Source organism: Erithacus rubecula (assembly GCF_903797595.1).
Source record: "Erithacus rubecula genome assembly, contig: scaffold_176_arrow_ctg1, whole genome shotgun sequence".
In the NCBI taxonomy this organism is placed as follows: domain Eukaryota; kingdom Metazoa; phylum Chordata; class Aves; order Passeriformes; family Muscicapidae; genus Erithacus; species Erithacus rubecula.
In genome coordinates this window covers 152,042-174,906 of record NW_027636133.1, presented here as the reverse complement: position 1 = coordinate 174,906, position 22,865 = coordinate 152,042, and the positions used below count along the sequence as shown (strand labels likewise).

Genomic DNA, 22,865 nt, shown 5'->3' with positions numbered 1-22,865 from the left:
TGCGGGCGGACGGTGAATGGGGGGCGCCATGTTGGGGGGGGGGGACGGTAGGGCCGGTTTTGTGGATCCCTGAGGGGACTTTGGGATAATTCGGGGATCTCTGTGGGAATTTTGAGATTCTCGGAGGGCTTCGCGATCCTTGAGGGATTTTGACGTTGCTCCTGCTTGGGTGGGGATACCCCGGGACCACTTTTTTAGGGAGCTGCGTTGGGGGTACCCTCACAGCACCGCCCCCACTTTCTCCCACAGCTTCTCTTTTCTTCGGGATATCCCTGAATTCGGAGTTTCCGTGGAATTCTTCCCTGGTGGTTCCTCATCCTGAGGCTGAAGCGCAGAAAAATCTCTCTATAACCCACAGAAAAAGATATAAGGGTGTGTATATATTTTTTCTGTGCTCTGGTGCGTGGGGGATAGCTCCTCCAAAAACATGCACACCTTTGGCGATCTGCGCCTTTCCTTTTCTTCTCTACAAACTTGGAGTACACAATACGCCTAATACACATTCATTGCTTTCTCCGCTTCATATTAAAATTACCTCCACGCATCTTTCTGAATCTCCATTGTTCCCTTCTGATCGCTCTTGTATTCCTCTGAGGGTCTTTGGGAAGAAGTAAATACTTTTCCTCTCAGATGAACTTTTCTCCTTGCCTCCTTATCCGTGCTCTCTTTTTTGTCCTTTGGTCATCATCTGGACTTTGATTCCAGTTTTCCTGGTTTTGTGGATCTGAGGACCCTCTTATTCTGTGGTGCCTTTGTCCTCGGATCCTGTCTGTGCACTCCAGCTCCTGACCTCACCTTGTAGCCTTGCTGTGCTTCTGTTCTTGTCAGCACTGTAAATTACAGTACATACACAGCTTTGCCAAGTGCCTTTTTAGTCAAAGCATTTCTTGATGCTTGATTCTTAATTCTCAGTTTCTCTGTCTCAGAGGTTCACCTAATTTAATGCTTCCCACTGGCCCCCAGAATCCATGGATTCTCTCCTTCTCCTCTGCGTCCGCCATGTTGTCGCCCAGCGCCCTCTTCCCGCCCTTCCTGCCGATCTCTATCCCGTCCTTTTCCAAGCGGCATTCCTGGATGGAAGACCCCTGGCCCTGCAGGATTTGGTGGCCTCTTGGCCTTTCCCGGAGCTCAACTTCCAGCGGCTCGTGGGGCACCTGGAGCGGCGCCGGGATCCTCCCTACATCGACTGTGTCGAGGCCGTCATCCAGGGCGTGGTGACACAGCTCCATCGGAGGCTGGAAGAGCCTGGGCACCAATCCAGGTGGGTTTTGGGAATTCCAGCATGGCCACAACCTTCAATATCTCCAGGTAGTTTGATTATTTCTTCCTATTTTTTCCAGTGGGTTCCAGCTACGTGTGGTGGACGTGGCGGGAGTTCCGGATGATCCAGACGGGAGGGGCGTCTGGACCAGGACCAAGGCTTTGGCCAGGGCTTGCATGGAGGTGTCCAGGCACCAGCAGGAATTCCAGAGGCGTGGATCCAAGAGGCACAAAGGTTGCTCTGGAGCCCCCACCACCGAGGCCGCTGAGTGTCCTCCAGGAGTGGACGTCCACGCCGACCTGGTAGTTGACAAAAATGCCTACGGGTTCCTGTGTGAGGCGCTCCAGCCCGGAGCCGCCGGCCCGCTGCGCCTCAAGTGCCGCGAATTGCAAACAAACCACATCTCGGCATTCGAGATCGTGACTTTGTTGGGATCTCTGGATCCATCCTGTCTGCGGAGGGTGAAACTGTGCTTCGAAAATTTGGGATTGACCGAGTTCTTGGTGATCCTGCCATACCTCTCACGCTTCCCGGAGCTGCGCAGCCTCAAGCTGAAGATCAGCAAATTGGAGCACTCGACACCAGAATTGGCCGTCACACTCCGCTCTGTGGCCCGGTATCTAGGAAGCCTGAGCCGCCTCCAGGAGCTCAACCTGAGATGCACCTGGCTCTCTGGGAATATGTGCCAGATCCTCTGGTGAGTTCCTTATGGAAGGAGGCCTTCCTGTGATCCAGGAGGATTCCCAAGGGTTGGGCTCGTGGATCTTGGGGGTCTTGTCCAACCTGAGGGATTCCCTTGTTCCGGGAGATCATTATCTCAGTGTTCCTATAATTCCATTAGCCCAACAGTTTGTGATTCTGTTGTCCCATAATTCCATGACCCCAGAATCCTGTGATTCCAGGATTCCCAAAGGCTGAACTTCAGGATCCTGGAGGTCCTCTCCAACCTTAGTGATTCCATGATTCCTGAATTTTGTTATGCCAATATTTTCATGATCCCATGATTCCTTTACCAAATATTTCATGACTCAATGTTTCCATTATCCCATAAATTCATGATCCCAAAATTCCATGTTTCCAGGATTCCCAAACTTGGGGTTCAATGGGTTTTGAGGATCTTTTCCAATGGGAAGGATCCACTGATTCCAGGAATTCATTATCCAATGTTCCCATGATCCCAGGATTCTGTTATCCTCATAGCTCATGGTTCAATGATTCCATCATCCCATAATTCCATGATCCCAACATGACGTAATTCCAGGATTCCCAAAGGCTGAACTTCAGATCTTGCTGATCTTCTCCAATCTTAGTGACCCCATGATTCCAGGATTTCATTAGCCCAATATTCCAATGCTTCCATTATTCAAATCCTTATTTCCAGAATTTCCAAAGTTTGAGTTTGATAGACTCTGAGATCTTTTCCAACCTTAGTGATCCCTGGTTCCCATGATCCCATTATCCCAATAGTCCAGGACTCTATGATTCCATGATCCCATAATTCCTTGATTCCAGTATTCTCAAAGTTTGGACTTGATGATCATGGACATTTTTCCAACTTAAATGATTCCATGATCCCATAACTCCATTATCTCATAGTTCCATAACTCTGTGATCCCAAAATCCCATAACTCCATAATTGCAAAATTCCCTGGCTCCATGAGCCCATAATCTCAGGATTCTGAAAGCTTGAACTTGGAGATTTTGCCCAACCTCAGTGATGCCATTATTCCATGATTCCATGACCCCATCATTCTAAAATCCCAGGATTCTCAGGGGTCAAACTCAGTGCTCTGGGAGCTCTTTCCCTTCCCCATCCAGCCCACAATCCCATGACTCCAGGGATGTAATCTCAGCTCTAATTCCCCACATTTCCCCCAAGAATCCCGACATTCCCAATTCCAACCAATCCCCCCTTGGGCCTCACCTCTCCCTCTTCCCTCCTGCCAGCAACCTCCAGACTCCATTGGAAAGCTTGGATTTGGGCTCCTGCTCCCTCATTCCCGATGACCTCGCCTTCCTCTCCCAAAGTTTCCACGCTCCAGCTCTCAAAAACTTGAATCTGAGCGGCCTCATCGTCTCCCAAGGCCTCCTGGAGCCGCTCCAGCTGCTCCTGATGGAAGCCTCGGCCTCGCTGCTGCAGCTGGATCTGTCGAATTGCTGCATGGCCGATTCCCACCTGGCCGTGCTGCTCCCGACGCTCCTGCGCTGCTCCCGCCTGCGCTTCCTGCGACTCTACCGCAATCCCCTGTCCAAGGCTGCAATCAAGGATCTGCTCCAGAAAACCTTGGAGCTGCCAGATCTCCACCTGGTCCTGTATCCCACCCCCCTGGATTGCCACCCGTGGGGTGAGTCATTATTCGATAGTGATTACTTTGATGCGGATTACTTTGATGAGGATGTGGATAAGGAGCTTTTGTCGGCAGCCAAGGCGGAGATTTCCCAGCTGCTGGCAAATTCCAGGAGAACCGACCTCGTCTGGACTAACGATTGCAACCACAAAGCCAAGGACTACTTCTCTTTGTGATTTGGGAAAACCTTGGAGGTGGGAAAGCTCAGAGCCATCATAAAAAAAGTGCCATAGTATCATTCCGAAAGCCACGTGTTTTCCGCCTCATCCTGGTGCTTTTCTGCTTCATTCCACTGGATTTTTCCTTTCATTTCGGTTATTTTCTATTGACAATTGAGAGAGGGGACTACTTACTTGTGATCAGAATCCAAATTTTCACATATGCTCATCTACCATTATCAGGAAAGCCAGTCATTTTTTACTATGCTTATTGGATTAAACTTTACACAGTTAAACTTTACATTTCTATTTAGTTAAATCGTCTTTATTTTCACCAGTATTGATCCAATCTTCTAATCTTCAAAGCTCTGTTTGCTCTCACCAAGGCATCTTGCATTTGCTAATTAAATCTACAGTGCTATCAGTCTCAGTCACCACATTGCCTGCTTTTGTTAGTTTTCTGTGCCATCCTGATATTTTTGTGCCCCATGCTGAGATTTTCCCATTTTTTTGGCTCTTCTGCCATATTTTTGAGGCTTTCCTCACTATTCCGATAGTTTTCCTCCCATAGCTGTGTTTTTCCTCTCATCCCAGTATTTTGCTGCCTCATCCCAGCACTTCCCACCATTTCATAATTTTTCCGCATGTTGGGGGTTGAGTGTTTTTCTGTTACTGTGTCAATTGTAAGAATTTTTCCCATTATCATGCCAATGGAGCTGGCCGGGTTACACCCAGGGTCCCTGATGGGTCCAGACAAAGGGGGTGGGTGGGGACGGCCCCGGAGGGGCCTCTGAGGCTTCCGGGAGGGCACTCGCGTTTCCGGCGAGCCGGGAGGAGGACGCCTGGGATCGTTCAGCCACGCGGCCGAGCACAGCAGAGCCAGACCCTCTGCCATCACCTGCCCTGCATCTGCCCCGTTCCAGCCTCCTGCCTCTGCGGACACAGCTGATCCCCCGGACACACACGGTGAGCGAGGAGCCGCCGCCCTCGGTGAGGGTGAGCCCGTTCCCGCCCGAGACCGGCGTGGCCGCTGCTGCCCCTCCCCCCTCCCTCCTGCCTCCGTTCCCGCCTGCCCTTCGGCAGATCCGGGCTCTGGGCTAAGCACAGAGACAGCGTGCTTGCATCTAAAGGGACTGACACCGAGTTATCTATTTCGTTCTGTTAGCAATTTTAACTGTTATTGTTTTCTGTTTGTATAGTTAGATATATTAGTAAAAGAGCTGTTATTCCCACTCCCTTATCTCTGCCTCAGAGTCTTTGATTCAAACAATTATAATACTTGGTGGGGGGAGTGGAACCAAAGTCTCTATTCCAAAGGGAAACTTCTGCCCCTACTGGCAGACACCTGTCCTTTCAAACCAGGACACCACGCCCTTATAATAAACTATAATAAACTCCAAGAACAGAAAATTGAGAGCTCCTGAGTCTGTCCAGCCACCGTCCACCCCACAAATAACTCCCCCACATCCCAACATCCCAAATCCAGCACCCAACTCCCATATACAGCATCCCAAAGTCCCCAAATCCCAAACTCCCAAATTCCCAAAATCCCATGTCCCAAAATCCCAAATTCCCAAACCCCTAAATCCCAACATCCAACTCCCAATTCCACCCTCAGCTGCCACCCCACACTGTCCCCAATGTCTCCTCAGTGTTCCCCAATGTCCTCCCGATCCCCCAAGGTCTCCCGATGTTCCCAAATGTCCCCAGTGTCCCCATTGTCCCCAGTCACCCCAAATCCCCCCGATGTCCCCCAGAACAAGAAGAAGCCGTCGGGCTCCAGGCCCAGCGCCCGCGTGGGGACAGAGCGGCTGCGACAGGGGACACTGGGGTGGCCTTGGCCCCGGGGTGCCCCCAGGGTGTCCCCAGGATGTGCCACACCCTTGAATCCCTGCAGTGTCCCCTGTGCCCAGGAAATCCTGTGGGGACACTGACCCTGGAGAGCACCATGGCCCCTCAGTGTCCCCAAGGTGTCCCCAGGGTGTCCAGGACATCCCCAATGTTCCCAGGGTGTCCCCATGTCCCCAGGATGTGTCCCTGTCCCCTCTGGGTCTCTCCCTGTCCCTGTGAAATCCCGGCACAGATCCCAACGGTGCTGGGATAATGGGATTAGGATTAATGGGATTAATGGGATTGTAATGGGATTTAGATTAATGGGATTGTATTGGGATTAATGGGATTATTTGGATTGATGGCATTAATGGGATCAATGGAATTAATGAAGTTAATGGTATTAATGGGATTAATGGGATTGGGATGGGATCCAGTTCCTGCTGCATCCAGCGGGTTTCCTCAGGGAAACTGAGTCAAGTGATGGGTTCAAACTGAGCCTCAAGGAGAAACTGCTTTAATTATATGTTTATTGTATAAATTGAATTAATTAATTAAGCAAATAAAAAGTTATTTTGCGTTATACATTTTGTATTTATATAAATATTGGCAAAAAGCTGGTTTTAAAAATATGAATTTAAAACAAAGCAAACCCATTCCCAGTTTAGGGTCCTCATTCCCACTCCCCATTTCCCCCACATTTCCCCCAATTTCCCCCAAATTCCTCCATTTTTCTTTTCCCAACCCCAAATCCTTTCCCCAGATTTTCCCAAATTCCCCCAGACTCCCTCAATTTTCCCTTTCCCATCCCAAATTCTCGCCCCCTTTGTCCCGTCCCCGCCGTGTCACCTCCCCCTGGCGCTTCGCCACCGCCGCCGTCCCTGCCATGGCGGCCGAGGGGACAGCGGGGACCGAGGGGACAGCGACAGGGCCACCCTCGGGGCCACCAGGGCCACCCCCGGTGTCACCCTCGGTGTCACCCCCGGTGTCGCCGTTCGTGCCACCCCTGGAGTGCAGCGGTGCCGACGCTCAGGCCATGGGCCGGGAGCCGCTGCCCGTGCTGCGACAGGTACCGCCAGTGTCGCTGCTGCCACTGCTGTCACCTGCTGCCACTGCTGTGTCCTGCTGTCACCCCCTGTCCTCTCCTGTCCCCCAGGGATCCCCGGGATTGTCCCCTCCTGTCAACCCCTGTCACCTCCTGTCCCCGGGGATCACAAGGAATGTCCCATCCTGTCCCCCCGTGTTCTCTGGGAATGTCCCCTGCCGTCCCCTCCTGTCATCCCAGGTCCCCCCGTGTCCCCTCCTTTCACCTTCTGCCACCCAGGGACCGTCGGGAGTGTTCCCCAGGGCTCCAGATCCCCTCCTGTCCCCCTGTATTCTCTGGGAATGTTCCCTCGTGTCCCGCCCTGTCCCCCCGTGTCCCCAACCCCTGATCCGTGTCCCCGTTCCCAGATTTTGGCCGCCTGCGCTTTTCCCGAACTTTTGGACTCTCCCTCCCAGCGCTTCAGCAGCACCTTCAGCTCCTGCTGCCGCTCCATGGCCGCGAGAACCGGGATCGGGGATCAGGGATCGGGATCAGGGATGAGGGATCGGGATCGACATGGAGGGAGACTCGGCGGGGACCGCAGAGTCACCTCAGAGCGAAACTCTCGCACCCGCCCAGCGCCAACCAATAGGAAAGCAGGGACTGGTGATTGACAGAGGAAAGAACCAATGGAAAGGCGGAAATCAAAGCGTCTGCCCACGCCGCTTCTGCGCCAATGAGAATTAAATGAAACAATGACAGACAGCTGTAAGATCCAAGTAATTCGCCTCCAGGGTGTGACTCGTTCAATAATTAGTTGCGACAAAAAGCAGAAACGAAAGTGAAGGTTCCGTACGGGCGCCATTTGGGGCTGCGGGCGGTGAGTGGGGGGCGCCGTGTTTGGGGGAGCGGGCAGGGCCGGTTTTGGGGATCCCTGAGGGGACTTTGGGATAATATTGGGATGCCTGGGGGAATTTCGAGCTTCTAGGAAGGGTTTGGAATCCTTGGGGGATTTTGGGGTGGCCCTGGAGGAGTGGGGGTACTCCGGGACCCTCTTTTTAGGGAGCATCGCTGGGGGCACCCTCACAACACCGCCCTCACCTTCTCCCACAGCTTCCCTTTTCTTCGGGATATCCCTGGATTCCGAATTTCTCTGGAATTCTCCGGGGTGCTTTGTCATTCTAGGACTGAAGCACAGAAAAACTCTCTATAACCAACCCACAAAAGAAGTTATAAGAGTAGGTATGTATTTATTCAGTGCTGAGGTGCATGGGGGATGGCTCCTCCAAAACCATGCACACCTTTGGCAACCTGCGCCTCTCTTTTTATTCTCTACAAACTGGACTACATAATACACCGAATACACACATTCACTTTGTCTCCTTGCCCATGCTTTTTCGTCTTTTGGTCATCATTTGGACTTTGACACCAGTTTTCCTGGTTTCAGAGTTTTGTGCCTTTTTCCATACATTCTGTTTGTGCACTCCAGCTCTTGACCTCACCTTGTAGCCTTGCTGTGCTCCTGTTCTTGTCAGCACTGTAAATTACAGTAAACACACAGTTCCGGCAGCCCCGTTCTAGTCAAAGCATTTCTTGATGCTTGTTTCTTAATTCTCAATTTCTCTGTCTCAGGGGTCACCTCTATTTCTCCTATCTCCCACAGCCCCCAGAATCCATGGATTCTGTCTGTTTCCTCTGCGTCCGCCGTGTCATCGCCCAGCGCCCTCTTCCTGCCCTTGCCCCCTATCTCTATCCCGAACTTTTCAAAGTAGCATTCCAGGATGGAAGAGCCCTGGCCCTGCAGGAGTTGGTGGCTGCTTGGCCATTCCCTGAGCTCAACTTCCAGCAGCTTGTGAAAGACCTGAAGCTGCCCTCGGATCATCCTGCCATCGAGTGTAACCAGGCCATCATCCAGGGCGTGGTATCGCAGCTCCGACAGCAGCTGGAAGAGCCCGGCCGCCAATCCAGGTGGGTTTTAGGAATTCCAGCATGGCCACAGCCTCCAATATCTCCAGGTATTTTGAAGGTTTCTTCCTATTTTTTTCCAGTGGGTGCCAGCTGCGTGTGCTGGATATGACTGGACTCTATGATTACATGTCCAGCTGCACTCCTAACGGGTGGACCTCCTGGTCCAGAACCAAGGGTTTGGCTGAGGCTTGTGTGGAGGTGTCCAGGTACCAGCAGCAATTCCAGAGGCGCGGATCCAAGCGGCACAAAGGATGCTCTGGAGCCACCACGGCCGAGGCTGCTCCACAGCACCCGGGCGTGGATGTCCACGCTGACCTGGTTGTCTATAAAGAGTCCTATCAGATCCTTCGTGAGGCGCTCCAGAGCGGAGCCGCCGGCCTGCTGCGCCTCAAGTGCCGTGAATTCAAAGCTGAATACACCTTTTCACACGAGCTTGTGCCTTTGTTGGAGTCTCTGGATCCATCCTGTCTGCGGAGGGTGGAACTGTGCAGTTTGGGATTGACCGGGTTCTTGGAGATCCTGCCACACCTCACGCGCTTCCCGGAGCTGCGCAGCCTCAAGCTCTGGCACATCTCCATGCACGGGCAGCACCCGACACCTGAATCGGCCATGAGAATCCGTTGTGTGGCCGGGCAGCTGGGAATGCTGCCCAGCCTCCAGGAGCTGAACCTGAAATCCGCCTGGCTGCCTGGCAATCTGAGCCAGATCCTCTGGTGAGTTCCCCATGGAGCGGAACCTTCTTTACTCTGGGGGGATTCTCAAGGATCTGAGGGGTCATTTCCAAGCTGAGTGATCCTGTGGTTACAGGATTTAATTATTCTGATGTTCCCATGATCCTGTTATCCCATCAGTTCATTACTCCATTGTCCCAAAAATCCACGATCCCAGAATTCTGTGATTCCAGGATTCTGAAGGGCTGAACTTCAGGATCTTGAGGTCTTTTCCAACCTTAGTGACCCCATGATTCCAGGATTTCATTTTGCCTATGTTCCCATGATCCCATGATTCTGTTATCCCAGTAGTTCATGACTCAATGTTTCTATTTTCCCCTAAACTCATGATCCTATAATTCCTTGATTCCAGGCTTCCCAAAGTTGTTGTTCACTGGGTCTTGAGGATCCTTTTCAGCATGAAGGATCCATTGATTCCAGGAATTCATTATCCCAGTGTTCCCATGATCCCATGATTCCGTTATACAAATGCCTCATGACCCTATGATTCCATCATCCCATAAATTCCATGATCCCAAAATTCCGTAATTCCAGGATTCCCAAAGTTCAGGATCTTGGAGATCTTCTCCAATCTTAGTGACCCCCTGAATCCAGGATCTCATTATCCCAATATTCCCATGATTCCAGTATCCTAATCCTTAATTCTACAATTCCCAAAGTTTGGGCTTGATGGTTCCTGAGATCTTTTCCATCCTGAGTGATCTTTGGTTCCCATGATCCCATTATGCCAATAGTCCAGAACTCCATGATCCCTTAATTCCTTGATTCCAGGATTTCCAAAGGTTGGATTTGATGATCTTGAACCTTTTCCAACTTTACTGGCTCTGTGACCTTGTAATTCCATGATCCCATAATTCCATAACTCTGTGATCCCAAGAGCCCATAACTCCACAGTTCCACATTTCCTGAGCTCCCTGATCCAATAATTCCAGGATTCTCAAAGGCTGAGCATGGATGTGTTTCCCAACCTCAGATATGCCATTAATTCTTGACCCTGTAATTCCAAAATCCAAGGATTTTCAGGAGTCAAACTCTATCATCTTGAAGCTCTTTCCCATCCTCACCCATTCCACAATCCTGTGATTCCACAGGTGCAGTCCCAGCTTTCATACCCTTTGCTTCCCCCCAAGATCCCGACATTCCCTGCTCCCACCAATCCTTCCTTGGACATAATCTCTCCCTTTTCCCTCCCACCAGCAACCTGCAGGCTCCGTTGGAAAGCTTGGATTTGAGCTACTGCTCCCTCCTTCCCCCCGACCTCGCCTTCCTCTCCCAAAGCATCCACGCTCCAGCTCTCAAAAGGTTGGATCTGAGTGGCCACAACATCTCCCAAGGCCTCCTGGAGCCGATCCAGCTGCTCCTGGAGAAAACCTCGGCCTCGCTGCTGCACCTGGATCTCGGGTATTGCCGCATGGCCGATTCCCACCTGGCCGTGCTGCTCCCGACGCTCCTGCGCTGCTCCCGCCTGCGCTTCCTGGGACTCTACCGCAATCCCCTGTCCAAGGCTGCAATCAAGGATCTGCTCCAGAAAACCTTGGAGCTGCCAGATCTCCAGCTGGTCATGTATCCCACCCCCCTGGATCACCACGTGGAGGACCCGTCAGAATTTGATAATTATTATTTTGATGTGGATGAGGAGTTTTTGTCGGCAGCCAGGGCAGAGATTTCCCAGCTGCTGGCAAATTCCGGGAGAACCGACCTCATCTGGACTGACAAACCCTACAGCCACGAAGCCCCAGACTACTTCTCCTTGTGATTTGGGAAAAGCTCGAAGCCTCCGTTGGGAAAAAGTGCTGCCACCTCTTTCGCAAAATCTGCGTGTATTCTGCCTTATCCTGGTGCCTCATTCCAGTGGATTTTTCCTTTCATTTAAGTTCTTTTATATTGACGATTGAGAGAGACACAAGGATTACTGACTACTGTGCTCAGAATCCCAATTTTACTGTGAGCTACATATGCATATATACAATTTTCAGGAAAAACAGTAAGTTTTTAATACATTTATTGGGTAAACTTCACACAGATAAACTTTACATTTCTTTACATTTCTATTTAGTTAAATTGTCTTTCCTGTCTCCAGTCTTGATCCGATCATCTTGTAATTTTCAAAGCTCTGTTAGCTTTTGCCAAGATATCTTGATTATCAAATTGCATTGACTAATTAAATTTACAGTGCTATCAGTCTCAGTCTCCACACTGCCTGGTTTTGTTAGTTTTCCACCTCATCCTGATGTTTTTCCTACCCATCCCGAGATTTTTCCCTGGTTTTGTAGCTTTACTGCCAGGTTTTGAGGTTTCTTTCTCACCATCCCGATGCTTTCCCTCTCATCCCAATATTTTCCCCCTCATCCAAATATTTTGCTACCACATCCCAGTATTTTCCCCCATATTTAATTATTTTTCAGCCCATCCTGGTACTTTTCTGCCTCATCCCTTCTGGAGGGATTGAGGGAAAGCTCAGAGAGTGAATTGGGGGAGGGAAATTTGGATTTAAGGTCTGGTTATCCTGCTCTGATCCTGTTGGAAAGAAACTCATCCTATCCCAGATCCTGAGTCTGTCGTGCCCAGATGGGATTTCCTGAAGGATCTTTCCTGATCCTTATCCTGATCTATGAATCCTCCACGAATTCCTTCCTTTCCACCTTACCTTGGAGTTTTCCATCTAGTTCTGGTGGTTTTCCACCTCATTCCAGAGTTTTCCCTCCCCATTCTAGTGTTTTTGCATCTCATTTTTCTGTTTTCTACCTTGTTTTAGGATTTCCCCTCATCCCATTCTTTTTCCCCTCATTCTGGTGTTTTCCCCCCTTCTTTTTGGCTGTTTTCACCCCGTTTTGAATTTTTTTTCTCTTCTTCCAATATTTTCCCTCTCATTCTGGTGTTTTTCCACCTCATTGTGGTATTTTGGGCCTTATTCTGCTGTTTTCCACCTTTTTTCATTTTGCTATTTTCCACTCATTCCAGTGTTTTCCTCCAAGTCCTGGTGGTTTTCTGCCTCACTTTTCTGTGTTTTTTCATCATGTCAGTGCCATTCCCTTCATCCTGGTGGTTTTTCCCCTCGTGTTCATATTTTACCACCTCATCCCAGTGATTTCCCACTGAATATTAGTATTATGGACCTTAATTCTGTTGGGGTTTTGCCTCATTTTTGGTGTTTTTACATCAGACTTCTCTTTTCATCCTCATTCTGATGTTATCCAGCTCACTTTGGTGTTTTCCCCCTCATCGCGATATTTTCCCACATAATTTTCTTGGTTTTTCTCCGTCATTTAATGTTTTTTCCCCCTCATTAGTTTACTTTTTCCCTCATTCCGCTGGTTTTCCAACCCATCCCAGAGTTTTTCTAACTCTTCGTGATATGTTCCCACCTCATTTTACAACGTTTTTCCTAATCCCACTGCTTCTCCTGGTTACTGTGGGGCCTGGAGGGCGTAGAGAGGAAAATGGTGAGAAAGTGAGGGTGGGGAATCTCTAAGGAATCAGTGAGGGCATGCAGAACCAGGATCCCATATGGTGGATTTCTAGGGGTTTGCGAAGTCCCTTCAGAGGTCTGAGACCCTGTAGGGAAGCCCTGGGGGGTCTATTGGGCAGTCTGGGGAGTTCCATAGGGTACCCATATAGTGGCGCACGTCTCCCCCAGCCCCTCTCCTTCCACTTCTCCTTCCCCCAGACCCTTTTCCCCCCGCAGCACCCGAGGTGCGCACACATTCCGCTCCCCATTGGCCACATCCGGGTGGCGCCGGTGGCGCTGCTGTCGCTGTCGCCTGTCGCGACAGGGAGGTGGCCCGGCCGTGCCGGGGGTCGCCGGTGGCTGTCGCCATCAGGGTGGGGGCGCTGCTGCTGCCAGGTCAGGCCCTGGAACCAGCGAGTATTTTTATTATGTGGATCAGCATGGAAAGGACAGGAAGGATGGATAGATTTTTATTTCTTTTTAGAGGTTCTGAAGCTCCAAAATGCACAAATTCTGCCCCAAACTCACTGTGGCTTTCCTGCATAGCCATCTCAATGTCGCCCTGGAAGAGAAAAATAGTCTGGAATTCGGGATTTGGGAAATACGGGACATGTGCAGTTTTTAGGATGTGGGTTTTTAGCAGAGACTTGGGGTTTTCACAGAGGAGTTGGGGGTTTTTGTGGATTTGTAGCGTGTTTGGTATTTAGGAGTTTTTGGAATATGGAATTTTCAGGGTTTGGGGCATTTTTGAGGTGGAATATGGGACTTAGGGTGTTTAGGAGAATTTGGGGTTTTTGATGGAAGAAGAGGTTTTTTGGGGATTTGGGATTTTTTGGGATTTGAGGGACTTTTCACAGAATTCACAGAATTGTACAAGGCTGGATGAGAACTTAATGATCATTGAGTCTAACCCTGACGTAACACTTAAACTAAGGCACTAAGTACCACATCCATCTTGTTTTAAACACCTCCAGGGATGCTGACACCACCACCTCCTTGGCCAGACAATTCCACCACCTGATCATTCTCAATGAAAAACTTTTTTCCTAATATCCAATCCAGTTTTTCCCTTGACTCAGTATGAGGCTGTGTCCTCTGGTTGTGTCAGTTGTTCCCTGGAGAAAGAGACCAACCCCACCTGAGCACAGCCACCTTTCAGGGAGCTGTAGAGAGTGAGAAGGTCACCCCTGAGTCTCCTTTTCTCCAGGCTCAACAAGCCCAGCTCCCTCAGCCGTTCCTCACAGGGTTTGTGTTCCAGCCCCTCACCAGCCTCGTTGCCTCCTCTGGACGCGCTCGAGCGTCTCAACGTCCTTCCCAAACTGAGGGGCCACAACTGGACACAGCACTCAAGGTGTGGCCTCAGCAGTGCTGAGTCCAGGGCAAGAATGACCTCCCTGCTCCTGCTGGCCACACCATTCCTGATCCAGGGGCCATTGGCCTTCTTGGCCACCAGGGCACTCTGCTGGCTCATGTCCAGCTGCTGTCCATCAGTGTCCCCAGTTTCTGCCTGGGCACTGTCCAGCCACATGACAGATGTTATCATTCGTGCCATGAGGATCAGAAGGCAACTATTTCCTAATTACAATCCATGAGAAACGTTTCTTGGCCTATCAGCTTTTGTTACATCCTGCTGTCAAATGCCTTAAAGACAATTATCTGAAATCACCCCTTGTGGGTTCCATGACAATGCATCTTTCATAGTTCTGTTTCTCCAAAGTGTCCACTCTGATTTGCAATGCCAGTCATTGAAATATTTTTCTATCTCCATTTCTCTCTCAACAATCTGTCCAATTCTGTGGCATTTCTAATTCAGCATTTCTTATCTCCAAGTTTGCACACACATGCACACAGTCTGAACCTACAGGCAGGCCCTGAGAACTCTCTACAAATCCATTTCCCACATTCCCCCCTCTCTGCCTTGAACAGAAAAAGCTTCGTGGATGGTTTTGTTAATTATTCACCATGCACAGTGACGTGCACAAGGCACTATCACTAACATTGCCACTATAACAATCCTTGCATATAAACCTATTTTGCAAAGCTCCTTTAGCCAAGGTGAAAAACTCCCTCCTTCCAACAAGTCATCCAACCACGATCCATTGTTTGTTTTAATTGGATTTGTTCAATCTCTCCGTTTTTGAAGTTGGTTGTGGATGGACACTGAATGGTCAGACAAGTTTATACAACAGAGTCTTTCTAAATCCTCCCAATCATGCCCATGTGCCAGTTAAAGAAAATCCATGGTGGCTCTGTGACATTTCATGTCTGACAGGACTGGCATCTATCATTATGTCCCCAATTGCAATGGAAGTAGCACTGGCTTCCTTACTCAGCCAACTCCCCACTTGGTAGAATTCAATTAATGTCTCTCCTGAGACAACTTGAGACAGAAATAAAGGTGCCATCACTTGTTTTGCATGGCCCCAGGGTTTGAAATTGCTATTCCAGTTTTTTTTATAAAGATGGGCAAATCTTTTTTCTCTATTTCAAACCTACCCCATTCCAGCGACTCCCAAAACCAATCCCCTCAGACCCCAAAACCACCCCAAAGAGCCCCAACACCCCAAAAATCACTCTCAAGAACAACCCCTAAAGCCCCAGTACACCTCCAAACCAGTTCCCCCCATTGCAGGGATCCCCAAATCCCCCTAAAACCCCCTCAAGGACCCCCTCAATCACCCCAAGGACACCCCAAAAATCCGATTACACCACTAAACCAATTCCACTCATTCCTGGTATCCCCTACAACTCCAAAGACTCCCTCAGACCATCTAAAACACCTCCAGAAATCCCAAAAATGACCTCTCCCATTGAAGGGGTACCCCAAAAACATTCAGGACTCCCCTAAATCAAATCTGGCCCATTCCAGGAATTCCCTAAACCACGCTGAAGACCCCAAAATCAGCCCAAGAAACTCTAAAAAGCCCCAGGACTCCCCCAGACCAAATCCCCCAATTCCAGAACACCCCTCAACCACCAAAACCATCCCAGCACCACAAAAACCACTCCATGGAAACCCCCAAAACACCCAGTACCTCCCAAACCAATCGCTCTTATTGCAGGGATCCTGAAATCACCTCAAAAACTCCGCACGCACCCCAAAACCATCTCAAGGACACCCTCAACAATCCGAAGGACACCCCAAAAAGCTCCAGAACCCTCCTAAAACAATCCCCCTCACTCCACGGATCCTTAAAAAATCCCAAAGGCCTCCTCAGACCAGAAATGCTTCACGTCCCCACTGAACCAAATCTCATTATTTCAGGACATCCCTAAACAACCTCAAACATCCCCAGCATCCCAAAATCATCCCGAAAGCAGCACCCCCACTCCGACCCCCCCACATTCCAGGGATTCCCCTCAGGGATTTCCGCCTCACAAATTCCCGCCGCGGCCCCTCAGGAGCACCTGGCTGGGATTCGGCCGCCGCTCCCGCAGGAATTCCGCTTCCCAGCGCTTCAGCAGCACCTTCAGCTCCTGCTGCCGCTCCATGGCTGCGAAAACCGGGATCGGGGATCAGGGATCGAAGATCTTGGATCGGGATGAGGGATCGGGATTTAGGGAGACTCGGTGGTGACCGCAGAGTCGCTTCAGAACGAACCTCCGGCTCGCTCTAAGCGCTAGCCAATAGGAAAGCAGGGACTAGTGATTGACAGCGAAACGAACCAATGGAATGGCAGACGTCAAAGCGTTTGCCCTCAACGCTGTTGATCCAATGAGAATGAAATAAAACAATGATTGACAGCTGTAAGATCGAATTAATTCGCCTCCAGGGCGGGTCTCGCGCACTGAGTGGTTGCGACAAAGCGCAGAAACGAAAGTGAAGGTTCCGCACGGGCTGGGGCGAGCTGGGGCTGCGGGCGGGCGGTGAGTGTGGGGAGCCGCCTTGGGGGGGCGGCAGGGCCGGCTCAGGGGACTTTGGGATAATTTTGGGATCCCTGTGGGAATTTCGAGATTCTCGGATGGGTTTGGTGTCCTTGGGGAATTTGGGGGTGGCCCTGGTGAGGTAGGGGTACTAGGGCACCCTCTTTTTAGGGAGCAGCTCCGGGGGCACCCTCATAACACTGCCCCAGACCTTCTCCCACAGCTTCCCTTTTCTTCGGGATATCCCTGGATTCGGAGATTCCCGGGAATTCACCCCTGGTGGTTCTGCATCCTGAAGCTCGGAAAATTCCCTGTAATCCACAAAATACTTGTAAGAGTAGGTATGTGTTTATTCAGTGCTGAGGTGCATGGGGGATGGCTCCTCCAAAACCATGCACACCTTTGGCAACCTGCACCTCTCCTTTTCTTCTCTACAAACTGGGACTACACAATACGCCTAATACACATTCATTGCCTGTCTGTGCTTCACATTAAAATTAACTCCACGTCTCTTTCTTTCTGTGCATTGTTCCTTTTTGTTCGCTCTGGTGTTCATATGGGGGTGTTTGGAATGAATTAAATAGAATTGCTCTATATCCATGATATGTTGTTGGCTCTTTGCAAGTATTTGGATAAATGCTATATGTATATGTAAAATAGCATTTCTATATGGATATAATCTTGGTTAATAGTGAAAGTTACACATAAGTTTTTTAGAGATAGTATGCTTAAACTAGTACTATTTTTTAGAGATCGTATGCTTAGTCAAAGATAACACCCTGTGAACATGTGATGGGGACCCCTGCAGCTGGCAAGACAATTATCAACATTTACCGGCTGGACCACCACCAAAATTAAAAGGGATGGGAAGAATAAAACCACAAGCCAAGAAACACACATGCTCTAAAAAGGGGGACCCAAGGAATGGCCATGCTAAACAGTTCCCAGAAATAGTTGACTATGCATGAGGGTCTATAAATATGCAACAAAGGGATGGGTTGTAAAACATATTTAAAGGGGTGTTCCCAAAGCAGCAGCGGTGTGCTCTTGGCAGCACGCCAAGCACATGCCTGTTTTAACCCTTTGCTTTATGTATGTCTCCTATTGTCTTTTTTATTAAACCTTTTAATTCTCCCAAAACAGTGAACCGTGTTTTTCACAGTATTCTTCTTAGATGGAATTTTCACTTTGCCTCTTTGCTCATGCTCTCTTTTTCTTCCTTTGGTTATCATCTGGACTTTGATACCAGTTTTCATGGTTTCAGGGGTCTGAGGACTCCCTTATCCTGTGGTGCCTTTGTCCTTGCATCCTGTCTGTGCACTCCAGCTCTTGACCTCACCTTGTAGCCTTGCTGTGCTTCTGTTCTTGTCAGCGCTGTAAATTACAGTAAACACACAGTTATGTCAGCCCCCTTTTAGTCAAAGCATTTCTTGATGCTTGATTCTTAATTCTCAATTTCTCTGTCTCAGGGCTCCCCCCCCAATTTCACCTAGTTCCCACAGCTCCCCAGAATCCATGGATTCCCTGGCTTTACTCTGCGCCCGCCGTGTTGTTGCCCAGCGCCCTCTTCCCGCCCTTCCTGCCCATCTCTATCCCGTCCTTTTCCAAGTGGCATTCCTGGATGGAAGACTTGGGGTCCTGCAGGATTTGGTGGCCACTTGGCCTTTCCCGGAGCTCCGCTTCCAGCGGCTCCTGGGGTGCCCAGAGATGCACCATTATGATATCAGCATCAAATGTGTCCAGGCTGTCATCCAGGGCGTGGTGGCGCAGCTCCGGCGGGAGCTGGAAGAGCCTGGCTGCGATTTCAGGTGGGTTCTGGGAATTCCAGCATGGCCACAACCTCCAATTCCTCCAGTTCTTCCATCCGCCCTTGTGGGTTTTCCTGATGGGTTATTCCTGTTTTCTCAGCCTGCGCGTGCTGGACATGACCAGACTCCGGCATTGCGAGTCCTGCCAAATTCTCACCGCAATGGACCTCTGGTCCTTCAGCGAGGATTTGGCCAAGGCTTGCACGGAGGTGTTCAAGCACCAGCAGGAATTCCAGAGGCGCAGATCCAAGCACCATGAAGCCTGCACCGGAGATGACACGGCCACAGCAGCTCTGCAGTGTCCAGGTGTGGACATCTACACCGACCTGCGCGTCACTACATGGTCCTTTGGGATCCTGCGTGACACGCTCCAGACTGGAGCCGCCGGCCTGCTGCGTCTCAAATGCCGCGAACTCTACGCATACTGCATGTCGGTATCCGATATAGTGACTTTGTTGGAATATCTGGATCCATCCTGTCTGCGGAGGGTGGAACTGTGCTGGAATGATTTTGGATTGACCGGGCTCTCGATGATCCTGCCACACCTCTTGTGCCTCCCGGAGCTGCGCAGCCTCAAGTTCCAGTGCAGAAACGTGGACGTGCGGCACCTGACGCCGGAATCAGCAATGACAATCCGCTGTGTGGCCTGGCAGCTGGGAATGCTGCCCAGTCTCCAGGAGCTCAACCTGGAATTTTCCTGGCTCTCTGGGAATCTGCACCAAATTCTCTGGTGAGTTCCCCAGAGTGGGACCTTCACGCTCCAAGGGGATTCCCAGGGGTTGGGCTTGGAGATCTTGGGGTCTTTTCTAACCTGAGTGATCTCATGTTTCCAGGATTTCATTATCCCAACATTCCCACGATTCCGTTATTCCAATAGTTTTTGACTCCATTGTCCCATAGGTCCATGATCCCGCAATTCTGTGACTCTCAAAGGCTGAACTTCAGTATCTCAGAGGTCTTCTCCAACCTTAGTGATCCCATGATTTCAGGATTTCATTATCTTAATAATCCCATGATTCCATTATACTAATCCTTGATTCCAGAATTCTCGCAGTTTGGGCTTGATGGTCCCTGAGATCTTTTCTAACCTTAGTAAACCCAGGTTCCCCCAATATCATTATTCCAATAGTCCAGAACTCCATGATTCCATGATCCCATAAGTCCTTCATTCCAGTATTACCAAAAGTAGGACTTGATGATCCTGAAACCTCTTCCAAACTTTAATGGTTCCACGATTGTGTAATTCCATGATTCCATAATTCCATGACTCCCTTATCCCAATATCCAATTATCCCGTTATTCTAAACCTCTGTGATTCTAAGACGCTGTAACTCAACAATTCCAGATTTCTCAGGCTCCATGATCCATAATCCCAGGACTGTCAAAGCCTGAACGTCACGATCTCAGAGATTTTGCACAACCTCAGGAATTCCATTGATTCCATGATTCCATGACCACATCATTCCAAAATCCCAGGATTCTCAGGTGTCAAACTCGATGTTCTTGGAGCTCCTTCCCAATCTCACCCATGTCACAATGCCACGACTCCTGGGATGCAATCCCAGCTCTCATTCCCTGCTTTTCCCCCAGGAATCCCGACATTTCCAGCACCCACCAATCCTCCCTTGGGCCTCACCTCTCCCTTTTCCCTCCTGCCAGTGAACTCCAGGCTCCATTGGAAAGCTTGGATTTGAGCTACTGCTCCCTCCTTCCCCCCGACCTCGCCTTCCTCTCCCAAAGCTTCCACGCTCCAGCTCTCAAAAGGTTGGATCTGAGTGGCAACGACATCTCCCAAGGCCTCCTGGAGCCGCTCCAGCTGCTCCTGGAGAAAACCTCGGCCTCGCTGCTGCACCTGGATCTCACGGATTGTGACATGGCCGATTCCCACCTGGAGGCGCTGCTTCCGACGCTCCTGCGCTGCTCCCGCCTGCGCTTCCTGGGACTCCGTGACAATCCCCTGTCCATGGCCACAATCAAGAATCTACTACAGAAAACCTTGGAGTTCCTGCATCTTGACTTGTTCCTGTATCCCCTCCCCCTGGATTGCTACATGTGGGACTGGCCAGAATTTGATTGGGATTTATTTGATGAGTCTGTGGATGAGGAGCTTTTGTCGGCAGCTGAGGCGGAGATTTCCCAGCTGCTGGTGGATTCTGGGAGAAGTGACCTCATCTGGACTGACAAACCCTACAGCCACAAAGCCCCAGACTACTTCTCCTTGTGATTAAGTAAAAGCTCGAAGCCTCCATTGTGAAAAAGCGCTGCTGCCTCTTTCCCGAAATCCACGTTTTCCACCTTATCCTGGTGCCTCATTCCAGTGGATTTTTCCTTTCATATTGGTGCTTTTCTATGACGATTGAGAGAGACACATGGACTACTGAGTTGTGCTCAGAATCTCAATTTTACTGTGAGCTACATATGCTCATATACCATTTTCAGGAAAGCCAGTAATTTTTTACTACATTTATTGGGTAAACTTCACACAGATAAACTTCACATTTCTTTACATTTCTATTTAGTTAAATTCTCTTTCCTGTCGCCAGTCTTGATCCGATCATCTTGTAATTTTAAAAGCTCTGTTAGCTCTTGCCAAGATATCTTGGTTAACAAACTGCATTTGCTAATTAAATCTACAGTGCTATCAGTCTCAGTCACCACACTGCCTGGTTTCGTTTGTTTTCTACCTCATCCTGTTATTTTTCTCGACTATACCAAGATGTTGCCCTGGTTTTGTTCTTTTCTGCCAGGTTTTGAGGTTTTTCCTCCCCATCCTGAGAGTTTTCCTCTCATCATGATATTTTCCCCCCCCATCCCAGTATTTTGCTGCCTCATCCCAGTATTTTTTCCTCCATTTCATTAGTTTTCAGCCCATCTTGGTATTTTTCTGCCACATCCGTGCTGGAGGGATTGAGGAAAAGCTGGGAAAGAGTGAATTGGGGGAGGGAAAGTTGGATTTGCGGTCTTGTGATCCTGCTGAGATCCCATTGGGAATAAACTCATTCTACTACGAATCCTGAGGCGGTGGTGCCTGGATGGGATTTGCTGGGGGATCTTTCCCAATCCTTATCCCAATCCATGAATCCTCCATGATTTCCTTCATTTCCACCTCATTTTTGAGTTTTTCCATCTAATCCTAGTAGTTGTCCGCCTTATTCTGGGGTCTTTTCACTTTTTACCACTGTTTTTTTGCCTCAATTTGGCAGGTTTGGCATCCTGGTGCTTTTCCAACTTTTCCCAGTGTTTTTCCACCTCATTTTTCCCTTTTCTATTTCTCTGATTTCTGTTTTCCACCTCATGTCAGGATTTCTCCCCATTTCATTTTCCATTTCCCTTCATTACCTCATTTTTGCTGTTTTCTATCTAATTTCCTTTTTTTTTCCCCCTTCTCCCAATATTTTCCCTCTTTCCTGGTGTTTTTCCTTTTAATTTTGGTATTTTGATCCTTCTTCCGTTGCTTTCCCACCTTTTTTCATTTTTGTATTTTCCTCCTCATCCCAGTGTTTTTCTGCCAAGTCCTGGTGCTTTCCCCCTCACTTTCATGGGGTTTTTCCTCATGTCAGTGGCTTTCCCTTCATCCTGGTATTTTTCCCCTCACTTTGGTCTTTTATCACCTCATTCCAGTGGTTTTCCACTGAAGTTTAGTATTTTGGGCCTTATTCTGTTGATTTTTTTTCCCTCACCTTTGGTGCTTTTCCACCTCATTTCTCTTTTTTCATCCTCATTGAGATGTTTTCCACCTCACTTTGGTGTTTTCCCCTCATTTTATAACACCCATATTTTCTCACCTCACTTTGTTGCTTTTTTCCGCCACATTTACATTTTTTTTCCCCTCATTGTGGTACATTTTCCCTCATCCCAATATTTTTTCACCCTTTCCCATGTGTTTTTGTAGCAGATCCTGGTGCTTTTTCCCTCATCCTGGTATTTTTCCAGCTCATTTCCCAACCTTTTCTCTCATCTCGCTGCTTCTCCCAGTGCCTCTGGGGCCCTAGAGAGAAAATGGTGGGAAACTGAGAGGGCGGAGGGCGGGCATCTATAGGGGATCTATGAGGGCACACAGCACCAAGAGCCGCCCACAGGGGAGTTTTACAGGGTTATTGAAGCTCTGTAGGACTCTGAGACTGTATAGGGAACCTGGGGGGTCTATAAGGCAATCTGAGGGGATCTATAGGCCTGGAGATCAGTAGGTGCCCCTATAGTGGTGGGACAGCCGACTTCCAGCCCCTCTCCTTCGTCTTCTCCTTCCCCCAGACCCTTTTCCCCCCGCAGCACCCGAGGTGCGCACACATTCCGCTCCCCATTGGCCACATCCGGGTGGCGCCGGTGGCGCTGCTGTCGCTGTCGCCTGTCGCGACAGGGAGGTGGCCCGGCCGTGCCGGGGGTCGCCGGTGGCTGTCGCCATCAGGGTGGGGACCCCGGTACCTG

General features: G+C 49.6%; 2 protein-coding genes and 1 pseudogene across 3 annotated transcripts in view; all 3 read left to right on the top strand.

Moving 5' to 3' along the window:
- LOC306815638 (leucine-rich repeat-containing protein 14-like) overlaps positions 1–20,672 on the top strand; it is a 65,834-nt gene extending 45,162 nt beyond the window's left edge. The window contains exons 2-4 of the mRNA XM_079332208.1: positions 1,063–1,261; positions 1,341–1,958; positions 20,100–20,672. Coding sequence (XP_079188334.1) covers positions 1,438–1,958; positions 20,100–20,664 — 1,086 coding nt within the window. The 5' untranslated portion in view covers positions 1,063–1,261; positions 1,341–1,437 and the 3' untranslated portion in view covers positions 20,665–20,672. The remainder of the gene's footprint in view (positions 1–1,062; positions 1,262–1,340; positions 1,959–20,099) is intronic.
- LOC306815639 (leucine-rich repeat-containing protein 14-like) overlaps positions 1–22,865 on the top strand; it is a 74,671-nt gene that overhangs the window by 44,439 nt on the left and 7,367 nt on the right. The gene's annotated exons all lie outside the window — the stretch shown is intronic.
- LOC306815628 (leucine-rich repeat-containing protein 14 pseudogene) lies at positions 7,454–11,076 on the top strand (annotated as a pseudogene). Its single transcript, XR_013777873.1, has 4 exons — positions 7,454–7,501; positions 8,254–8,589; positions 8,670–9,302; positions 10,518–11,076. The product of XR_013777873.1 is annotated as a leucine-rich repeat-containing protein 14 pseudogene (transcript).